The sequence below is a fragment of the Orbicella franksi genome, chromosome 1 (genome assembly GCF_964199315.1).
Source record: "Orbicella franksi chromosome 1, jaOrbFran1.1, whole genome shotgun sequence".
NCBI classification, from domain to species: domain Eukaryota; kingdom Metazoa; phylum Cnidaria; class Anthozoa; order Scleractinia; family Merulinidae; genus Orbicella; species Orbicella franksi.
In genome coordinates this window covers 20,165,592-20,186,364 of record NC_138145.1, presented here as the reverse complement: position 1 = coordinate 20,186,364, position 20,773 = coordinate 20,165,592, and the positions used below count along the sequence as shown (strand labels likewise).

The 20,773-nt window shown below is 39.4% G+C and overlaps 1 protein-coding gene across 2 annotated transcripts; it reads right to left on the bottom strand.

The window, feature by feature from the left end:
* Window positions 1–68: 68 nt before the first annotated feature.
* On the bottom strand, window positions 69–19,839 carry LOC145496056 (uncharacterized). Of its 2 annotated transcripts, none has more exons than XM_081475676.1 (14): window positions 19,014–19,839; window positions 14,742–14,784; window positions 13,739–13,860; window positions 13,513–13,606; window positions 11,881–11,924; window positions 9,259–9,344; window positions 8,940–8,974; window positions 7,638–7,807; window positions 5,257–6,425; window positions 3,078–3,225; window positions 2,240–2,881; window positions 1,878–2,120; window positions 1,376–1,442; window positions 69–854 (listed from the first exon to the last, which is right to left on the bottom strand). In XM_081475676.1, the coding sequence occupies exons 1-14, from the start codon at window positions 19,712–19,714 to the stop codon at window positions 729–731; spliced, it is 3,690 nt and encodes a 1,229-aa protein (XP_081331802.1). In that variant the 5' UTR covers window positions 19,715–19,839; the 3' UTR covers window positions 69–728. The 2 variants fall into 2 exon arrangements, with proteins under 2 accessions (XP_081331802.1, XP_081331808.1); XM_081475682.1 differs by having other exon boundaries at window positions 1,376–1,439.
* Window positions 19,840–20,773: the final 934 nt, after the last annotated feature.

Sequence of the window (20,773 nt, the reverse complement as noted above, 5' to 3'; positions counted from 1 at the left end):
GCGAGTTGGGGGGAGGGGGTAGCTAGCCACCCAATACACCCCCCCTAAATTCGCCTCTGGGTTTCCAACATTAACCTTGTGCATCAAACCTCGTGTATGACCATGCAAATAACAGCTATTGAGTAATGCGCTCACGTGATACTTTTTATAATGCTGTATAAGGTAGCATGTAGCCATTCGAGTGAAAACGGTTGAACAGTGCCCGTGTTTCGATGTTTTAAGAAATCGTACGAGTTAAAAGGTGAATGACTACAAGCGACTTTTACATTGTCATATGCGTACGTATCGGTATTGACTTCTTCAAAGTTGTTGCAACTGGTAATTAGGTATAGTTCTTAATCAAGGAAGCGAGCTTTGGTAACCTTTTGGAGCCCAAATTAATTTGTAAGACTTTCAGACAATTTAACCGCTGATAACTAAAACCATCATAAGGTTAACCCAACGACTTCAAAAGCATGAATTGGAAAAGTCGTAGAAAGCAGAAAGATATGTAGTGTTTGGCCTGATTCCTGTAGGAAAAAAGCCTTTGAAATGACGAAATCTGGACCGAACGTTTTAGCTGGCCTTTGTATATGTCTTCCGTAGCAAATCTCTAGCTGTTTCCAGCAAACGTCTCTAATACGTTTAGAGAATGTTTCGGGAATTCAAAACTATAATCTTTCTTTTTGTGAACGGTAAGCGCGAGTGAATACGATTGTTAGTGTAATATAAGAATAAACATTTGGATACTATCTTTTGCCGGATCGTATCAAGTCGGAAGCGATATTGCTGAGCATTCTCTTGGAGATGTGCTGCATTCTTCTTGCGGCTTTGTTGGCTACGTCCAGTGATTGGTGGAGTCGATAACTCTCCAACTGCCAAAAGAAAACAGTTGTGTTAATTGCCAATAGTCTTACTCCAGTCTTCTAGCACTTTGGGAGAACTCAACAGCAAGAAACTTGCCCTTGGCAGAAGTCCAATTTTCTGTGCATGATATAGGCTCGATTTTCGCCGCTTTCTCGAGTCCGGTCTACGTCCTCCCCGAGTTCGGGGGAGGAGCGCGGGCTCCTTTCCCGAACAGCGGCTGGTAATCGAGCCTATGCATGATACAGGTAGTAGGGGAATGCAAGTCTTACCAGAAGTCAAAGGGTTTCGGATTCTTTCCGTCCAATCGCACTACACTAAAGAGATCTCCAAATAATGTAACGTCATCATGACGTCATAACGATTGGCCGGTTGGTACGTAACGTCTCTGACGAACAAAGCGAGTTTAGGTTTAAATATAGACCAACAGTTTAGAAAACAAACACATTAGGTAAGAGGTTAGGAGTTGGACTTTCAAACAGTCTGTTTTATTCGTTTTTTAAAAAATGTACCATGGGAAATAAAATCTCACCTCATCCCCTGGATAACCTCCCCAGCTGCTATGATTGCCTGTGTTACTTCTAACTCGGACATGCCTGCTATAAGAAAGAGGTTGAAACATCAATAACGAAACAGTGTGAATCGCTCAAAAACCAAGGCTTGTGTTCAACACTGGAAAACACCACATCTAGAGCGGACCGAGGTTACCACGGTAAAACGCTGTACTTCAAAACAGAGGAAACTAGTGGTCGAAACCTTCAATTCCCAAGATTAATATAAATTAGTATCAGTACACTGTCGGGCAGAGTTGATGGGAATGACAACACTCATCAGCTAAAGAATATTGCCTTCATGTACCACCAAACACTAAGACCTAAAGTAAAAGATACTGTTAGGTAGCTCGTAAGGAGAATAATATTTTAAAATTACAAATGAACTTTTGGACTAACTTCTTCGCTTTTTTCTGGACGCCAAAAACTGGTAAAGCAGCAATAACAGAAACATGACACAATTCAAGGATTGTAAAGTTGTACCTTCTTTGTGCAGGGTATTCCTCGTCACTTTCGGAATCTTCACTGTCAAACACTTGGTGCTCTCGCCGACTCCTGGACTTCCCCCGGGGGAGATGATGGATGTGATGTACTGTTGGTGACTCGGTTACAACTCTGGGTGGTATCACGGGCACCCCGGGTACCACTCCGGTGGTTATCACGGGTGTCCCCGTTGTCGCCCCGGGATATGTGTTAGTATGATGATGAACAGGCGATGAAACCACACTAAAACAAAACACGAGAGAAAATAATGATATAAAGCAGTTTTCAAGGGCAAAGGGGTTCTTTTATCGCGTGGTTTTTCTCGTCATAATATAAGTTTATAAATTTCACCTGTCACTTACTTGTGGTAGTAGGGTGAGTAGGGTGTAGACGCCGCTGCAGGGGTTGTAGGATGATGAACAAAAGTGTTTGTTAGTCCCGGAGTGTACGGTGTTTGCGTCTCGGTGTGACGACGCGGCCGCGAGGAAGATGTCCCTGAGGTTGCCGCCGGGGTTCCTTGGGGTGGGCCAGAATAACCCGGATAGAAATAATTCCCGTGACTATGACTCCCCGAACCTCCACAAAATGGACACAAAAACTGCATTGTGTGCACCTCGGGCACTTGTGCGGATGCTGGGGCTGGTGTGGAAGGTGTTGGCGAAGGTGCCGGGGCTGGTCGGTCGTATTCTCTTCGCTTCAGCTCGCCTACATCCCTTGCCAGTTCTTCTATACGTCTCCTAAGATCATCGTAAGGTGAAGGGTTGGTCGGACTTTCTCTGCTCCGTGACATTTCGTTCGCCAGAGCATCGTATTTTTTCTGCAGGTTGTCGTACATGCTCGCCATCTGTTGCTCGGCACCTCGTCGTGCCATTTCTCGTTCGAGATCGTCGTGCCTTCGTCGAAGGTCGTCGTACATCTGAGCCTGCAATCCACGAGCATTCGTGTCTTGCTGCAGCTGGGCACGTAAGCTCTGCAGTTCACCTCTTAGCTTGTCAACTGGATCCCTGTGAAAAATGTACGGAAAAATTCTTAGAGCGCAATCAAGACTAACATAGCACTATGCTAAATAAAATATACCAACAGACGTAACAACCCGTTTTCTCTAGAATGTTTGGAAAAAGTTATTTTTACTTTTTAGCCACAGTAAAGTGTCCTGATGCACCGCCTAATTCTCAATCAGAAGTTGATCGTGACACTGACCTGCGGTATCTCCTCTCATTGTCACTGTATCCACTGCTGCTGTCGTCACCTCTCCTTGACCGCCTTCCTGACCGCACGGATTCACGGTCACCCGGGTAACTGCGTACGCTCTGCTTATCCATTGGTCGGGACTGATCTATCCGCGGGCCTATGAAAAAGATGGCAAACAAGTGTTGTAAAAACTACCATAAGAAAACTGTTGACCCGCTGTTTTTCATTTCCCTTGGAAATTAAAGAAAATGGCGTCACTGCGCTTCGATTTCAAGAATTAGCAATTACATCGACAAGCTGCATGTTACACCGACGAAATGAGTAACTAAGAGAAACATGTCCTCAATTATAAAAATCAATCACAAAAACCAGATTGTTATTAAATTATGTTGCATGCTCTGTACAATTGCCCTTCGAAGAAGTTGCGAAACTCATTCGAGGGAGGCCTTACGAATGGCGATGCCGCAGAGTACCTAAGAAACTTTAGTTATTTTGATGTGTTGAACATCATCGATAGCTACTATAGCACAGTAACACTCCAATAGAATATTTGCCTACTGTTAAACTTGGTGGAGGTAAATGAGAGCTACAGAAGTGCGGGTACTTGAGACTATTATGATCAATATCAGTGACATCGACGATCCAATACAGTGCAGCAGTTTAGCGTAAATCGAAAACAAGGATGAATCTTTCCGTTCTGTTCCCTGAATTTCATGGAGAAGACCATGACATTCTTCCAGAAACAACACTTTTGGAACACCAGGGTTGTGAGACCAATGTCAGGAAAAAAAAACCGTTGAAATTCGCGATGAAAACAGCGCTCTACATGCATGAGTAACATTTTTGATGTAGTCATCTGCCATAGATTCAGAGCTAATCTACAAGAAGACAACTGATCACAAGAAGATACCTTGGTCTAATCCATCCTGATCCATTTAGGATTCGAGAGGAAAGTACATTTTACAGCGACAAAGTTTGTAAAATGTCCACTAATAAGCTTGCTGCTAGTTGTCATATCACTGCACGCTTATATATTATTAATATTCAAACATTTTCAAATCCTCTGCGCCGAATACACTCTTAACCGTTTTCTTACACCCACAGTGCAGCATTTACCTGCAAAAAGACCTTCTCGTATAAAGAACATATCTCCCCATTTGTACCAGAAAATACCATTCCCGCGTGGTGATAACGGTTGAGAATTATTTCAAATATTATTGCGCTAAGCATGCGGGCGGCAACTACACAGTATCAATTCTGATTGGATTGCAGATAAACAATATTGCTAATATACCTAAAAACAAAAACCAGTGTTTTCCTCGACCGGTCTCCAAATACGGTGAAGATCCTACATAAATTGAGTAACGGTCAGTCAGTTATCAAGAAACGGGAGAAACTAATTTAAAATAGGAAAAATGAAAAACACGATACCGTAATATTTGATAAAACTCCTGCACAGCATTAAAAATGATTCGACGTTAACGCCACGTTAGTAAAACGACAGTTTGTTGATTGAAACACCAAGCCCGGTTTTTTCATTGTAGTTTAGAGGAGACAAAAACACAAAAGAGTCTGTGTCGGGACAATCAGGGAACAGAATATCACCGTGTTACACCTGTCGGCTTTGAAAATTACATTTTAATGAATGCGTGTACAAACGCACTAAAATCAACACACTAGGAAACACTCGAAATAGAATAACAGAATAACGGACAGTATTGCACTGTCGTCACGAAACAGCGGGGTATCTAGTGTCTTTCGAAAAACATCAATTAAATGCAGCACACAAAAAGTAGTAAGCAAATCGAGAATATTCGTTTTTAAGAGAATTTAGTAGAGGAAAAGGAGATGTTATTTCTAGAACGTAACTGTATCAATGCTTCAGCTTGTGTTTTTATTTACATCTCTGTTGCACAGATGTCACCATTACTTCATTACAGAAATTAAAGTAATCAAATTTAAAGTGATCGTTAACAATCACGATAACTACTTATTATCCCTTCCGTCATAAAAGGAGTAACTTTTCCGATAAAACTTTCAGTCCGCACATATACATGTGTATTGTTATTCACCATCGGAGAATGACCTTGATAACATTTACGGTTAAAACCGCAAATTGAACGTACATCTACTAATGTCTGTTTTCATCCTTAATTTTTACTGAAACAATTAAGACGACAATTCTTACCCGTGTTCCTTACAGGAGCAGTTGCCTTATCATGGCGTGATGGTGTCCTTGAAGCTCGGCCCGTCACTGCGCTTTGCACCGATCTTTCTCCTGTACCGCCATCGCATAAGCTCGGGGTAGATGCATGCTTTCGTAAAGTGTCGTCAAGTCTTCGGACCCCCTCGTTATCCGATCGGGGGGCAGGATGTGTCGGAGTGTGCCGATGACTCCTTCGTTCTCTCTGAGAAGAGGGCGTTCTCGTCGAAGGTTTAGAATGAGTGGTTTCGAGATAACGGTCTTCGTCGCTTTCAGAGAGCGACTGAAGGGAAGACCTTCGTCGTCTCAGATCTCTATTTCTCGGAATTAACTTTGGTACAGCTTTCGGTGCTGTCGTGCGGAGTCTCTCATCTTCAGTCTCTGTAGCGGACTGTTCTTGTAAAGGCGCGCTTCGCAGTTTATTCTCGGGATAAAATGGCGGCGGAATATCGGGCGACTCGTGTCCTCGGGATATCCGACTTCCCTCCGAGCCAAAAAATCCGCTATCAAAGCCCCTCTCAGAATCCGCAACTCCGTTACGATGCTTGCCTCTACGTTGGAGGTCTTTCGGTCCGGCTGGTCCGTCAGTGTTGGGAAGGAAGAGAGGTGTTGAAACACGGCTGTCACCCGAAACGCTTGCTCTGAGAGGGCGACCATGAGTAACTCGGGAGGGCTTGCGCACGCTTTCATCGTGTAATCCGTTTAAAGTCCGCGGCGGATCTCGCGCACTGTTTCTCCTGTTTCGCAGTTCTTGTGGCACGTGCTGTTCACGTGGAGAACTGCGGGTATTGGCGGTGCGATCACGTGATTCAAACGGTTCATCTGGCTCAGCCGCGATCACGGGGTCACGTGAGCTGTCGTGATCGGAAACAACGCTGGACCGTGGCAGGCGTGACGCTTTTGAATTGGCACGTGATCGTCTGCTACTGGATTCACTCAGGCGACTGTCCTGGCGTCGTGGTGGAGGAGGAATTCCACTTACGCTGTTACGCACAGGACTAGAAGAGGCTCGAGGTGACTTCGAACTGCCAGGGGAGGTCTGAGGAGAAGCTAAGCTAGAAGAAGGCAAATCGTCGCCGTCGTCTTCTAGGGGTGAATCCATGTCCTCTGTGTTGGCACGGCTGCGGTAACTGTTGGTTCTCGACCGCTGTAAACTGAAAAGGATAAAAGAGTGTTACTGTCCGAGACCTACTTGGTTACAGATAGCTGGGGTCAGTAAAGAATAGCTCAATTTGACAAACACCAGATGCGACAACCATTTTAACACCACAGACGATGCATCCACCACAGTCGTTCGATCTCAATCTACACCAATCTTAGCTATCCTGGTATTTTAATTTAATATTTAATTTATTAAGCTTCGGCCTACTATTACACATAAAGAAAAAGAAAAAGAAGAGGAAGCAAAAAAAAAAAAAAAAAAAAAAACAGACAGCAAAACAAAACAAAATGGCCAGGGGAGCCGCTACAGCTTAGCCAATTACAGCGGCCCCCTTAGATATAATTAAGAGACAAAATTATACAATATATATAAATCTAAATCTAGTATAGGGAGCTTAAAAGCAGCAATGCGGTGGGCGCGTTAAGGTCTTAGCGGTATTGCACTTTGGGCAAATTGTCCGCCACGTCCTTATATCTTCTTGATCAAAAATATCTACAGCATTTGTATAATATTTTAGTAAGGATCTCTTAAAAGCAAGGGGTGTTTGATTGTGTTCCTTAAGACTTTCAGGCAAAACGTTCCAGATTCTAGCACATCGGACAAAAAACGAGCGTTGATAGGAAAGAGTACGGCATTTCTTAGGTATATAAGTGACAGAGCTATTGCTAGAATATCTTGTTATTCTGACCGGTTGCCTAGCAACCGGTAGAGCATCACTATTTACATATATTAAATTATTTACAGCTTTGTAAAAGAAAACAATGTCCAAATACTCGTGCCAGAAGGATAGTGGAATTAAGTTGGTCATCAGAAGCCTGGTCTTGTATGGAACGTCACAGCGAAAAGGGAGCCTCAGGATGTACTTTGTCGCTCGTCGCTGAACAACTTCCACTTGCTTCAGCAGGCCTACTGCCTGGGGAGACCATACTTGGGAGGCGTAGCCAAGTTGGCCACGGACGATAGACAGGACAAACTTACTTTTTCATCCCAAATTTAACTCCATAACACGTATGTACAAAACACCACAAGAGTTCAAGTTCTCACCACTTGCCTGGACGATGTAATAATTCTTGCAATTCTTGTTGGTCTTTCAAACAAAACAAGTATTCATGGTACAAAGAGTAAACGTGTTACGCTCGATATGATCGAAACTTTCTCTCGCGAGAAAGCAAGCTATCGAAAAAGAGTGTGAAAATTATTTTACCTCGTGTGTGGCAAGGAGCCCGCTCGTGACCTATCGTGTGGCCCTTGACTGTTGGCGAAGTACTGACTCGACAGGGGCTCAGAAGGGGGGTCATGAACGACACTCATAGATTCGGACGCGAAGTACCCAGACTCTTGTAGGTCTAGAGGTTCGTGCTGGTCGCTAAGCTCCTGATGAAAAATAAAAAATAGAACATCAAGCTGTTAAAAACAAAAAAGAAAGTGAGGTGTTCTTAATTAAGTTATTTAATCCTATAGCTACTTTGGCCTTTCTGCCAAGAAAAGAAATCTTCCAATCCACTGAGGACGTCATGTTGGGTTATTTTAGCAACAAATAAAGCGTACATTTAAATTCCTTAACCGCTGCATGTATACACGAGAAGCGAAAGGCTTCTCAGCAACAAATTCTCACCGAATATTCCAATCTTCCATCTAAGAGCACCAAATAAAACTCTTCTACGGAGCCGTCGTTTCCAACACAATCCATCGCTATCACACGCAACCTCCAACGTTCAGATTGCAAAAACGCTAAGCGCTTCACGACCAAATTACACAAGACCACGTAGCACGTTTCGAAGAAAACCTTACAGGAAATTTGTCACGAGTAAGCATTTCCAAATATTTGCTAGCCGTAATGTTGGACCGTATATTTTTTACGCCAAACGCAACAACTTAATATGCTCAACCTGACGGTCGTATTGGACTGGCTTTAAAAACATCGTCGCTCGTATTAGAGCGATAAAATTTTGAATGAATATTGTTTACGTAATTTAACTCTACCGCTATTTCTTACAAACGGCATCCCAAAGAATGCGCTTGGAAACGGCAGCTGATTGGCTAATAATTCACTGTTTTGATGTATTTAATGCCACATGTTACGCCAGGTAACTTCGTTTTTAAATCCCGTCAAGAAACCAATATCGTCATATAAGAAGTATAGCCTCTGACAACAATATTCGTGGGATAACAACAGACAAGAATATAAGTGCACTTTAGGCACAAGTTTCTCCAGACAGAAAGTTTCATTTTTTCTATTAGAAATTCAGAAAAATGGACGCCACCTCGCGTAATAAATTCACAAAAAATGGAAATAATGGTATCATACCACGCTGAGTGTGAAGTTATTGTTCTAAAACCGACTTTAATCTGCATATATCAAAATTATCAGTTTTGTCTGGGTCACTTAGATTCTACTGAACAAAAGTTAGCGTCACCTTAGGAGCGAAGTTGTATTGCAACGTTGAAGAAAAAATCGAGGGGAGAAAGCTTAATGATATGGATTGTATTTTAAAATATGTTTCACCTGTTTATCCTCCGCATCACTATCTGGAAGAGGACCTGCAGCCAAATATAAACATGACACTTAATATGCGCATTCCCAAACTACTAATCACAGCCATTATTGAAACAGAAAGAAATCACTCGGAAAACATTAAGCATCTTTAAGGTATGAAATTATCATTAAAAAAAAAAATTCTTCTCTGAAAAGCTAAAAACGGGGTTTCTATTGCCCTCACAACACATTCAGAAAAGAAACTAAGAGCTCAGTATTTTCTATAGAAATTTAGTAACGTTCTGCGGCTGATTTATCCTAAACAATCAAAGGAAAAGGTGTCACTTACCCAAAGAAAACCGTCTTGAATATTCACCTTCTCTTTCAGCTGAATTTAAATCAAGGTCCTCCACATCTTCCGAGCTGTTTCCTTCTCTGAAAAAGGAATTAAGAAAAAAAATAACTAAATAAATGAAATATAGACCATAACTGACAATGGAGCATGAACTCAAAACGTTAACAAGAAAACGTAGAATTAGCGTTTCCTTTTTCTCGAGCAACCAAAACACAACTCCAATGTTTCCAAACATCATCACATTGGAAATACACCATGCACTAACTGATTTATTTTACCGAAGTCCAGATTCTGTCCAAGTAACCTGTAATTACACTTGAATTAAATTTCATCTTTTGGCACTTTATTTTCGCATTCACAAGGCAAGCAACACGCTGTAACGCTATATTTCATCACTTAAGTCAGGTTTGTCTAACGTAGACAGTTGTTAGAAAAGCCATATGGAAATGCTGTAACGATAAGCTATTAAAAGGATCAATTTTTCAAAGCATACACTAGATGGAAAGGCGTGCAACATGAAAACCCCCTGAGTACATGTAATTCTTAGTCCTTTGATGAACTCTATGGGAGGTCTTTAGGCTTTTTACTAATGCACAAAAACCATACATACAGCCGACAGGTTTTCAGCTCGATGAAAGGTTTTCAGTAATAGCTAACAAAACTTTTACATTGATTTACATGCCATTTAAGACCTAACTAAACTCTTACAGTGATCCGAACCTCTAATAATCGTAGAATAACTCAAATCGATTAAAAATCAAAATATTGTTTTATAACAAGGATCAATAAATTGCGACATGCATAAGAGTGGATAATCTCTACCGCTCGCAGACCACAAACGAGACACGCAATAACCTCACAGTACGAAGTTACCCTGGCTTATGCCATAAACAACCCTAACAGGCTTCGTTTTGATACTTTGAATGATAAGATTACAAACAACACAATGATACAGTCAAACGCCGTCTCGGAGAAAACGCCACACGAAAATGATGAAACAAAACATTACAGGTGATAAAGTTCGACTCTTTGACTCTTCTAAAACATTCCTCTTAAATGCTGCAAATCGCTATAGCCATTCTTTAGAGAAGTAACCAGAAGCAGAATACTCGTAACTGTCCTGAACGATAAAATTAATTCCTAAAATGTAAATCACTTTAAAGCAAATAAAATATCCAAGAAGCAAATTACATTAAGGCGGCCCAGCGTAGGATTTTCACAATTTCTTCGTCTTCGGTTCCCTCGCCGTCACTTTCCAAAGGGGATGTCGACGCCATACTCAATTTTCTGATCGTTTTTAGAGATCTCTTCCAAACACCTTCCTTACACCAACATAGATTTAAACACCGTTCCGAAAAATTACCATATGTTATATTGACTTATCTACCTGCCCGTTGAATATCTCTAGGATACACCTGCCCGGGCAACCAATGTGGCTGTTTGTCCATTCTAACATTGTTTTGCTGTGTTTACGGGCAACAACGGCTTATGCGATTATTTTCGTTCATTAGTTTTGTGCTTGAAACTGGAGTTTGTGGCTTATGGATTATGGAAAGCTTGAAACAAATTTATTTTCCTGGGCAACAGCAAAGATATTTCGATATACACTAAATAGAAACACTGCATAAAGTTTACATATTGACTATTTCAGACAACAATAACATGTTTAATTAAATCGTATATTTATATTGTTTGCATTTATTCACAAAATCCAAAAATGGCTCTACAAGGAATCACACTGGTAAGCATTAAGGATGGAACAAACTAAACGTTTCCCACGAACAAATGTTTTCCTCGTGTTCAAAAAGGCTAATAGAGCTTTAAAACTTTGAAAGAACTTTCTACAATACTAAATGGTACATAACTACAAATAAAATTATATCAGTTAAGAAAGCACGCCACAATTCAGTAAACTTATTAACAAACGATTATAAAAAGAGACAATTGTAAAAATGGATTAAGGTACAAGCGAGCTATACCATATTTATTGTATTCTGTATTTAGAAGCAATTTAATACCCTAATGTCATCACTTTACCACATTCATCAAGTTTTCATGCAGATTTAAATCAACAAAACGTGGCTTGTGTTGGCAATACAAAAATCAAGTAATCGCAAGGTAGTATGTTATAGTCTTGATGGAGATTTCGCAGAATGGCCATCAACATTTTCTCTTGTGGTTTTCAATATTCTTGGCTGTGTTTTTCTATGTTGTATGGTGGCTTAAAACCTACGTATATCCACCGCTGAATATCACCTAAAGTAGCATAAGGTAGCCCTTTTAAAAATATGTTCTACGACATACAAATATTCTCCTGTGAAGCTTCATTACGGCCCAGTCTTATAATTTAAACCCTTTTAGTTTTAGTGGTAAACCCACCTTCTTAGCATGTAATGCATAATTTACCTCCCAGAATGCGCAAATTAACAAATCATGTTAACCAATTTATCCTCTCAAGTAATCACCATGTATCACTGGCACAATACAAAATCAAATAACATTGTCATCGAGGGGGTCAATAGTCTGGATATATTACAAAATTCTCAGCACTGACATAACAGACATGTATGGAGATCTATAGCGAGAATTTCGGTTTTCATATTGGACTACAATTACCTCACTAAATCATTCTTGCTAGCTTCTTTGATATTTCTTAGTCTCTAAAAACAAAAAACATACATGTAAACAACTTTATTAATAAGTGAGAACTAAAAAACACCTACTGTAGGTTAAAAACAATAAACTCATTCAGTAGGGAAGCATACGGTAAGTAATTTCCATAATGAACCACAGGTACAATGCTTAAATTGTAAATTAAAGAAAGCCACAAACTGGAGTGAGTTTTCCTCTGTTGCATTGTAAGTTGATGGTTCCCTAAAATTCAGGTATGTGTTAAAGGCTACGTTTGCACGTGCACGTAAATGAACCTCGGAAATCATTTCGATTTTGTTTGACACCAAATGAAAAGAGGAGAGCATTGGAACAGAATAGTCTTACCTACCCACTGATTTCAGCATATTTAACCACAGTGTTTCCCATTTAGTAAAATTATGTACATGCATCTCACAAAAATCATCTTCAATCTCATAAAAATAAGAATTTCAGATTGGCAAGATTGAAGTTGTTACAAATGGCTTGTCATGAGATTATTATCAAAAGCACTTGCTCAGTTCTCCGAAATTCAGGAAAGCAATGGAGTATATTTATGCAAAAGAGCACCTTTTCTGTGTTTACATAGCCTCATCTAAACACAAGGAGGGTTGGAGAGTTTGAGACAACTATGCAAACCCAAGACGTATGCGTAACTTTTGAGAATCCTCCCAGCTCCCCAGAGTGTTTAGATGAGGCTATGTAAACATGGAAAAAAGTGCTCTATTACTTTTACAAAATAATTCTCAAAAATACGGGGGAATCTAAAATGTCACAACCATGTTTACATACTCTCATGTAAACACACCTATTAGCATGAGAGCGCACTTAGTACTGTAAGTCATTTATTTTATAAACCTTTATTATATGGCCTGTGTTTGTAGCCGATATAACGTGCGCTCTTATTGGCTCGCACATTCTGATTGCAGGGCATTATTCTCCTGTGATGCCCATGGGCCGATTACAGGCCTGCAAAAACCAAAGCAAAAAGCCATATAATAAACAACTTATTAACCTCAAACGTTTGGTCTTTACGGGAAAATCTCAAACCTTGGCCTTCCCGTATTGACCTCGCTATCGCTCAGTCAATACAGCAAGGTTTCAGTTTGAGATTTTCCCATAAAGACCTCACTCTTGGTTAATAAGCAGTTAGTATATTGTAACATCATTTTGGTTTTTTTTTTTTAAAAACTCCTGGCACGGAAATGCTGGTACATGTAGAGTGCAGTCTCATTTTAAAGATAAAGTTAAATTTATGGATGAATCAGAAAATTTATACTACTTTGTCCCCCCTCTACCCCCTTCCCCCCACCCCCCCCCCAAAAAAAATATATATATAAAAAATGATTATAATCATCACCATCATCATCATCTCATGATTAAAAAAACTACAATAACAATAACACTCAGTTAAAAGGTTTTTTTCTTTCCACCTAAGTAAGTACAACAGTCTGTAATCAGACTGAAACCTTAATTACTATTCACTGGATAAGGAACATTTTATAAATTTACTACTGTAGTTTCATCATCACCATGACATACATGTAATTTATTTAGTTTAATACTAAGGTTCTAGTAATTTGAATGTGACTGCATTACCTGCATTAGGTTCTGTAGATCTCCTTCAGGCCTCTGGTCTTCAGCAGCTGCTGCTGCTGCTGCTGCTGCTGCTTCATGAGGGTTATCCCTTGGTCTGTGAATAGAACATTAATTCATAGATCAAAATTAAGGTGGTGCCCTAGGGCACCGATGTTTTGGACTTACAGTGTATGGCTAACACACATACATGTAATAAGGAAATAAGTGTCACACAGAGAGCCATTACCTGTTTAACAACTCACTGTAACTGTTTCTTCTAGCGTCTTGGTTGGATGGGCCGCTGGATCGAGTTAGACGGTCTCCAAGTTGGTCTGATATCTCCTCCAGTCGCAGACCACATCTATACAACTAAAACAGAAATCAACATACAGTAATGTAACATGCAAAAATTCAAACAAATGGTTAAGCTCAATTCAGAAGCAACAGACATCCCATGAACTGGAACTGCACTGATAAACCGGACTTGGGACTCAACAAGCATAATTTACTTCAGGTTAGTGACACTGAATGCTACAATCAGTTTTAAAGGAAGGGTTTCACAGCTCAGTGCATGTGCAAGCTACAACATTGATCATTCAATTTCATTTTTTAAAAAACAGTTGGAAGCTTGCAGCTGACTCTTGTGAGAAATTTGGCTTTTGAAAATTTCCCAGTCAGTTGTGAAAACATGAGGATACAGGTGAGAGTTCTCATTACTCCTTTAGTACTTTCCAACTCCATGCATTAAGCACACTTTCGTTTTCGTATTGACCACATTTGTTTCAGTAACCACAGACTACATTTTTGTGATTCAAGCAGAATGATAGCCTTTTTGTAGTCATTCATTTACGTGAAAGTTGGCAGAATTACTGATGCCTACAATTCACGAAAGATGTAAATGGATCTACACAGAAAATTTTGAATTAAGTATTGAACACCAGATTTGTTATTTGGATTGACAAGTTTATTCTGGATCGGATGCACAAGTTATCTACTTGCATGTTATTGGTATATAAACAATGGATTGGAATTGGTTGGGCTGCAAGTGCCAAACGATTAAACTATCCATTTAAGACCCCTATAACAGTTATAATGGCAAAATTTACATTAGTTTAGCCAGCTAAGGAAATCTCAAATGCCTAATGACTGAGCCCCTCATATACAAAGTTCATTGTGTAAGGTCTAAAATTAGCTGATGAAACTGAACAGTGACGAAAATGAAAAATGAATAAGCAAGCTTCTTCACTCACTTGTCCATCAAGACTGTCCTCAGGTTGGAAATCACCACTAAAACTGCAAGAACAAATTGTACATCATTACTAAAACGCTGGGATTCAAACATGATGCCTTAACTATTAACGATTTACAATGTAGATGACACTCTCAATGTACAGGGGTGAAGTACTTACTTTCTGGGGGATACACACTGGCTGGGCTAAAATTGATTGTTCAAATGAGAAAATCAACTACGTGAACAAGTGCACAAATTAACCCATTGACTTCTGGAACTTTTTGTCAAAAATGTATTTTTGGGGGACACTTTTAGACAATTTCAGTCTGGATATGGGCAGAAGTAGCTCCAATCCACTCAAAAATGCATTTCCAACATAAAGGCATGCCTTTCTTTCCACTAATATCATGTTTTATGACATTTTTGCTCAGACATGGGCACAAATCAAAATTTTGAGAAAAAGACCTGCGTTTTTAAGCATTTCATTTTTTTTATTTTATTTTATTATTTTTTTTTTTCACCTTTCCTTTTTTCCTTTTCTTATCTTTTTGCTGCAGTTGTTGACCTTCTACTGGGCTTACTTCCAGTGTGAGATTTGCTGACAAAGCATCGTTGAGACGGGAAATTCTTGGCACAAAGTAGTTAAGTGTACTTGAGAGTTGAGTTCACTCAAATTTCCAAAGATCTTCATGCATATTTCATGCTAAATTGACCCAATCATTCTGATCTGGGTATAAATAGAAAGATGCAGAACTTGAGTATAAGTGATGCCAATCTGGAAAAAAGGCCAACGTTCGTCACAGCCAGTTATGGCCAGCACAGGCATCAATGGGTTAATGGAAGAAATGTCATCAAGCAAATGCAAAGAAAATGTACAGCTGAGTGTCCAAATTAAGGATATGTCTGTTTGACATAAAAAGGTTTGGCCGTGTTTGTTCCACTGTAAAGCATACAAGGAAATGATGACAGAAATGTAGGAGAAATTTGATGTACGTTTCATGATAAAATCGTCCATATTTAGTCAACAGGGATTCAGTACATTCCAAGTGTGTAGTGTTCTTGAGGCCACATATTATATTTTACGAGTGTTAGCTGTGCTCTCATTTTCAGTGATAATTTTTTACTCTGCAATAGATATATCTCCTTATTTTCTCTCCAGCTCCTCAGCAGTCTGTAGATATATTCACTGTGTAGAAAGAAGGTAATCACTGCATTCAAACTAAATGAAAAACTCAATAGGTCCCAGTACTTGTTTGCTAGAAAACAATCATTTGTCTCTCTCGCAAGCCAAACCGTTCACAAAAAAAAAACACCATTTTGTTTCTGTGCACATGCAAAGAAATTGTGCATGATATTCTGTGCAGTAAGGATGTGTGATGCAATACAGAGAAATCACCTTAAAAAGACACATCTGCAGGAGAGGCTTCAAGATCTGGAGGAAACTGACAACCAAAATTTGTTCAATACAAAACTGTATAAACTGTAATGTCAGCATGAGAAATAGAGAAAACACAACTGGAGATTGATAACTGCTCTAAAATGTGCTTTCATGTTAATCAACTTTATCATATGACCTCTACGGCCCAGTGTGTTTTTTCTTTGAAAAACCACAAGGAAAAAGGTCCTGTATGAGGGCCAGATGCGTCAAAATGATAGGCCCAGAAAAACACGTATGGCCCTGAAACAATTTTTTTGTTGCAAAATTTTGTTTTCAGAAAACACTTCAGTTGCCATCTTACTCTGAAAGCACAGAAAGAAACTACATGTATGTCTAGACACTTCTCACAAAAGAAGAAATCACAACTTTATCAAAAGTCAACAACAAGTCAGTCTTCAGTCTATTCCTTCCTGTGGCCTCCAGCTCATATCCGGCTCTTAACATCTCAGCTTAGAAGCAGCAGCACCATGTTAAAAAAGGTTAGAAAAAAATATGTGCATGCAATTTCTTTACGGTCATTCTCTATTTCTTTAGCATTACTCTAGATATTATTCCTTAGGACCTTCAGGCCCATTGTTACTGCCCGTCCTTACTGTGCACATTATTAATTTTGCAACGTCACACCACGTCACAACAAGCACGTGCACTTCAGTTTGTAAACAAGTCATGGTTCCAGGGAGCTTACAAAGCATCTCTGCTATCAATAGGAGACCTATTTTTAAAATAGATAGAGATGCTTTGTAAGCTCCCTGAAGGGACTACCCTGAAATTTTTACCTTTGGATTTTTACTTTCAACTAAAGGTGTCTCTCTACTTATTAACTGGGTGGAAGGGCCAGACTGGAAATATTTGGCTCAAGGTCAGGACTTATGGACCAAGCAAAACAAGGTCTGTGGGTCCTGACCTTGAGCAAAATATTTTTCCATCCAGCCCGACCTCACCCATTCGATAGGAATGTGACCATAGTAATTTTTTTTGAAGGCTTCCCAAGGGAGGTAACATGCTCCCTTGATCCCTAGGAAATTAATTGCCAAGCTTCCCTTTAGTAGTAGAGATACCCCTTGTTCTCTCAAATTCATCCCAAAAATACACTTTGTTCCCTTGAAATAAAACGATCATGTTCTCTTGTTGCCCAAAACCCCTGGGAGGCCCTCTTTTAAAAAAATCACCCTAATATTCAAACCTGGAAGAAGGTAAGAAGCAAACCACCTCATTCAGATTGTGGGACAATGAACTTTGCATAAGTTTGAATGTGAGACAGTCAGTCACTGTCTACTTTGTGACCTCAGGCAGCTAAAAAATGGTAAAATAAGCCACCTAGACTAGCAATTGCAGTAGCTTCATACAGCGCTGGGCACATGAGGACGATTTAATTGCCCACCTGGTTTGACCATCTAGAGGAAAGTTTTTCTTATGAAGAATTTCATTTCAAAAAGTTTTGCCTGCCTGTGAAGACCAATTACCCTCCTGCTGAAAACATTAATGAAACCATTGGCAATTGTTATCGAGCCACCTACATCGACACTTTGTGTTAACCCTGCATCTGGATGTTGTAAAACTGAAAGAAATTAGGTTGGCAATGTTTGCGACTGATTTGCACATATTAACAACAACATGGAGACCATGCTTTGCATTCAAGTCCTATTTAATCATGTTTTAAATTGTTACAAAAGACAGGCAGGAAAAACATGTATAGTATAGAAAACTTCAAGCACAGGAAGGCAATTAATTTATGACAAAAACACTATTTACACTTCTTTTCTGGGACCAAAATAAAAAAGCCATTTCAAAACACCTGCTTGCAGACTAATCATCATTCTTGTTTGAGTGTCCAAATTAAAATAGTATGAATAGCATTTCAAAGGACAAACAGGGAATAGATAGTAAGAGAAACTCAGCAAAAAAATTGGTACATAAGTGAAACTACACTGCATGGTGTCACAATTAAGATGAAGGTCAAGGGCGTTACCTATTTCACTTACATGTTAACGTTCCTTTTAGAATGTAACTGAAGAATTTAGTAAAATAATACTTGCAACTTTAGTACATGGAATTTTCAATTTACATTGCATTGTTAAGAACCTCCCGAGAAAATCCATGGTGAAAACTCATGAAAAAAAAACTCCCTAAGAAAACTGATAATAAAATATTTAAAACGGTTTCGAAGCAATTTTCTAGGTGCAGGTTTATATTTTAATAAAGAATACCACAAGGACACAAAATAATAGCACCTAACTAACTCTGTAGTAAGGAATTAGAAAAGTTTATTGTTGGTCTACAGCTTAACCAAACAACAATGCTTTTCTTGTTTTCATAAGGCATACCAAAGGTGTTAGAATTATTTTTTTTTAATGGGTTTCAGTTCCCTTGCTTTTGTAAATCGTTAAAAATTTTACCAGCTGTTTAACAATTTTCCTTGGTTTTAAGAAAGGACTGATCGCCCGAAAAATTCAGGTTTTATTGTGATTAATCATTAAGCAGTTTAACTCTGGACAAAACCCAAACTGCAACTGTAAACTCTTTACATGAAAGCATAAATTTTTATTTTACCAAAGTCTGGCAGCAATTATTAGAAAAATTAACACGTCTTTGTTTACACCTGTCTAAACCGTCAAAAAAATTAGTTCGTTCAATGTCAGAAAGATCGCGATTTAGATCTCAATATAAGACCTTAAACTTACTACTTAGAAAATGACCGTGTTTCTCAAGGGATTTGTTTACGTAAAATATCTTTGTGTTGACGAAAAATACACAAACACAATTTCCGGATATAATATCGTCATCAACATCTTTTGACCTTGAACGAAAGAAAAACGTTCAAATTTTCTGTAGATTGCCTACGATCTGACTTACCTTTCATTTTCAAACGACTCAGGATCTCGTCCAGTTTCCAGTCGCCTAATCTGTGCTAATTCTTGTTTTAAATTCCCGTTTTGAGCTTTCAACTGCTCGCACATATCTCTCAACTCTTGTAGTTCGGGTTCTCCCCATTGCCCCTCCATAACGTGGTCTTGCAGTGCATCTACGTCCTCCTGAAAGTATTGCACTTTCGAAGACAAAGCTGCCCTTAATCTTGCTCCTCTCCCGTCTGGACTCGATGGATTTAACCCGGCGTAAGAACTAGTAGTTGTACTTCGTTGGTTGCCATTTTGTGGAGCGGCGTCAGCACCTCGAGGAACCTCTCCGCCAGGAAAACCACCCTCGCTCAAAACAGCCTGGCTACTTCTTGGAAATCTAAATACACCAGGCTCTTTATGAACTGTTGCGTTTACATATGAGCTCTGTTGTGGTGGTGGTAAGTCACTGTACAAGTTAAGTTTGGCTCCTATTCGCAGTTGATCAATAGTATTTTCGGCCTGAGCATACTTCTTGAGCAGCTCGTCGTAATCGTCTTGAAGCCGTTGGTAAACTTCGTCTGTCTCTTTGCGAAACGACTTTTCCTTCCGTAACTTTTCCTGTAAATCGACTCCCGAAGAAATCTCTGACGAGCTTTCCGATAAGGTCCTTTGTTTTCTTGACGCGCTAGTTGTCGGTTGGTTTCCAAATTCAGCCATGTTCCAAACATGCTACGAGCGTGATCAACGATTTTCCTTGTTATTTCGCGGCGGATTTCTCATTCCTATACGGGAGTACATCCCTTACACACGTCCCTGTACACTTCAATGCCTGTTTAAATGGACTGTTTTGGAGAAATCTTGGACAATTGTTGAGCATCATTCGGTCTTCAATTTACTACCGCGGCCATTCCTTTTGTCATCCATCACTTTCCCTCCATGGAAACGAGGCGACGCGTGTATGTACTCAACCGGCAAAACACAAAAGCGTTTCAGCTCATGCTCGTTTCTCATTGGCTGATTCAAGGGCCGATTAAATTAGCTTGTTTATCTTACTCAATGAAAGATAACAGACAAGGAAACAATGAACTGTCGAAGACGTAAAAATCATTCTGACGTCGTCTCACTTTTGTGTCAAGTGTTCCTTATTGAGACCTCTCAGCAGGAGTTCATATTCATGTTCAAGAATAAGATTCTAGTATTTCCAAAACAAAAAACGATTAGGTACGTTTTCATATCCACAATCTTTGAAAAAGGAAATGCTTTATTTCAAATACTGGTTTTAACTTCAATTTTCCGTGACAAAATAAAATCTGATAACTAAGGTTTTCGATAAACAATTAAGAGTAAAAAGCAGCGATAAAGAATGACGTTTCGACGGCTCCATGCCATCATTCTCAAATTCAAATAAGATACGTTATGTGAGTTCGTTATATAGTGAATGTACGTGTGAAGGTCTCAGTGAATGTGATTAAGACAGAAAAATAATCGATGAATAAAAATAAAAATACCAAGCGTGGTGCGCTTGAACTGTCAAATAAAAAGTTTTGCTTTAATGGAGTCAGATTGAGTGTTAAGTGTTGGTTTTTTGTTTTTGATGAAGAGCATTTCATGAATTAAACAATCCAGTTTCCGACGGCATTTCTTGAGGATTGTGAATTGGTCACGGAGATCTTTGTTCCTCAGATTGTGTACGTCCCGCAGGTGTTTACCAATGACAGAATGCTTATGCTCATTAATGCGCTGAAATAGGTGTCGGCATGTATAGCCCACATAATC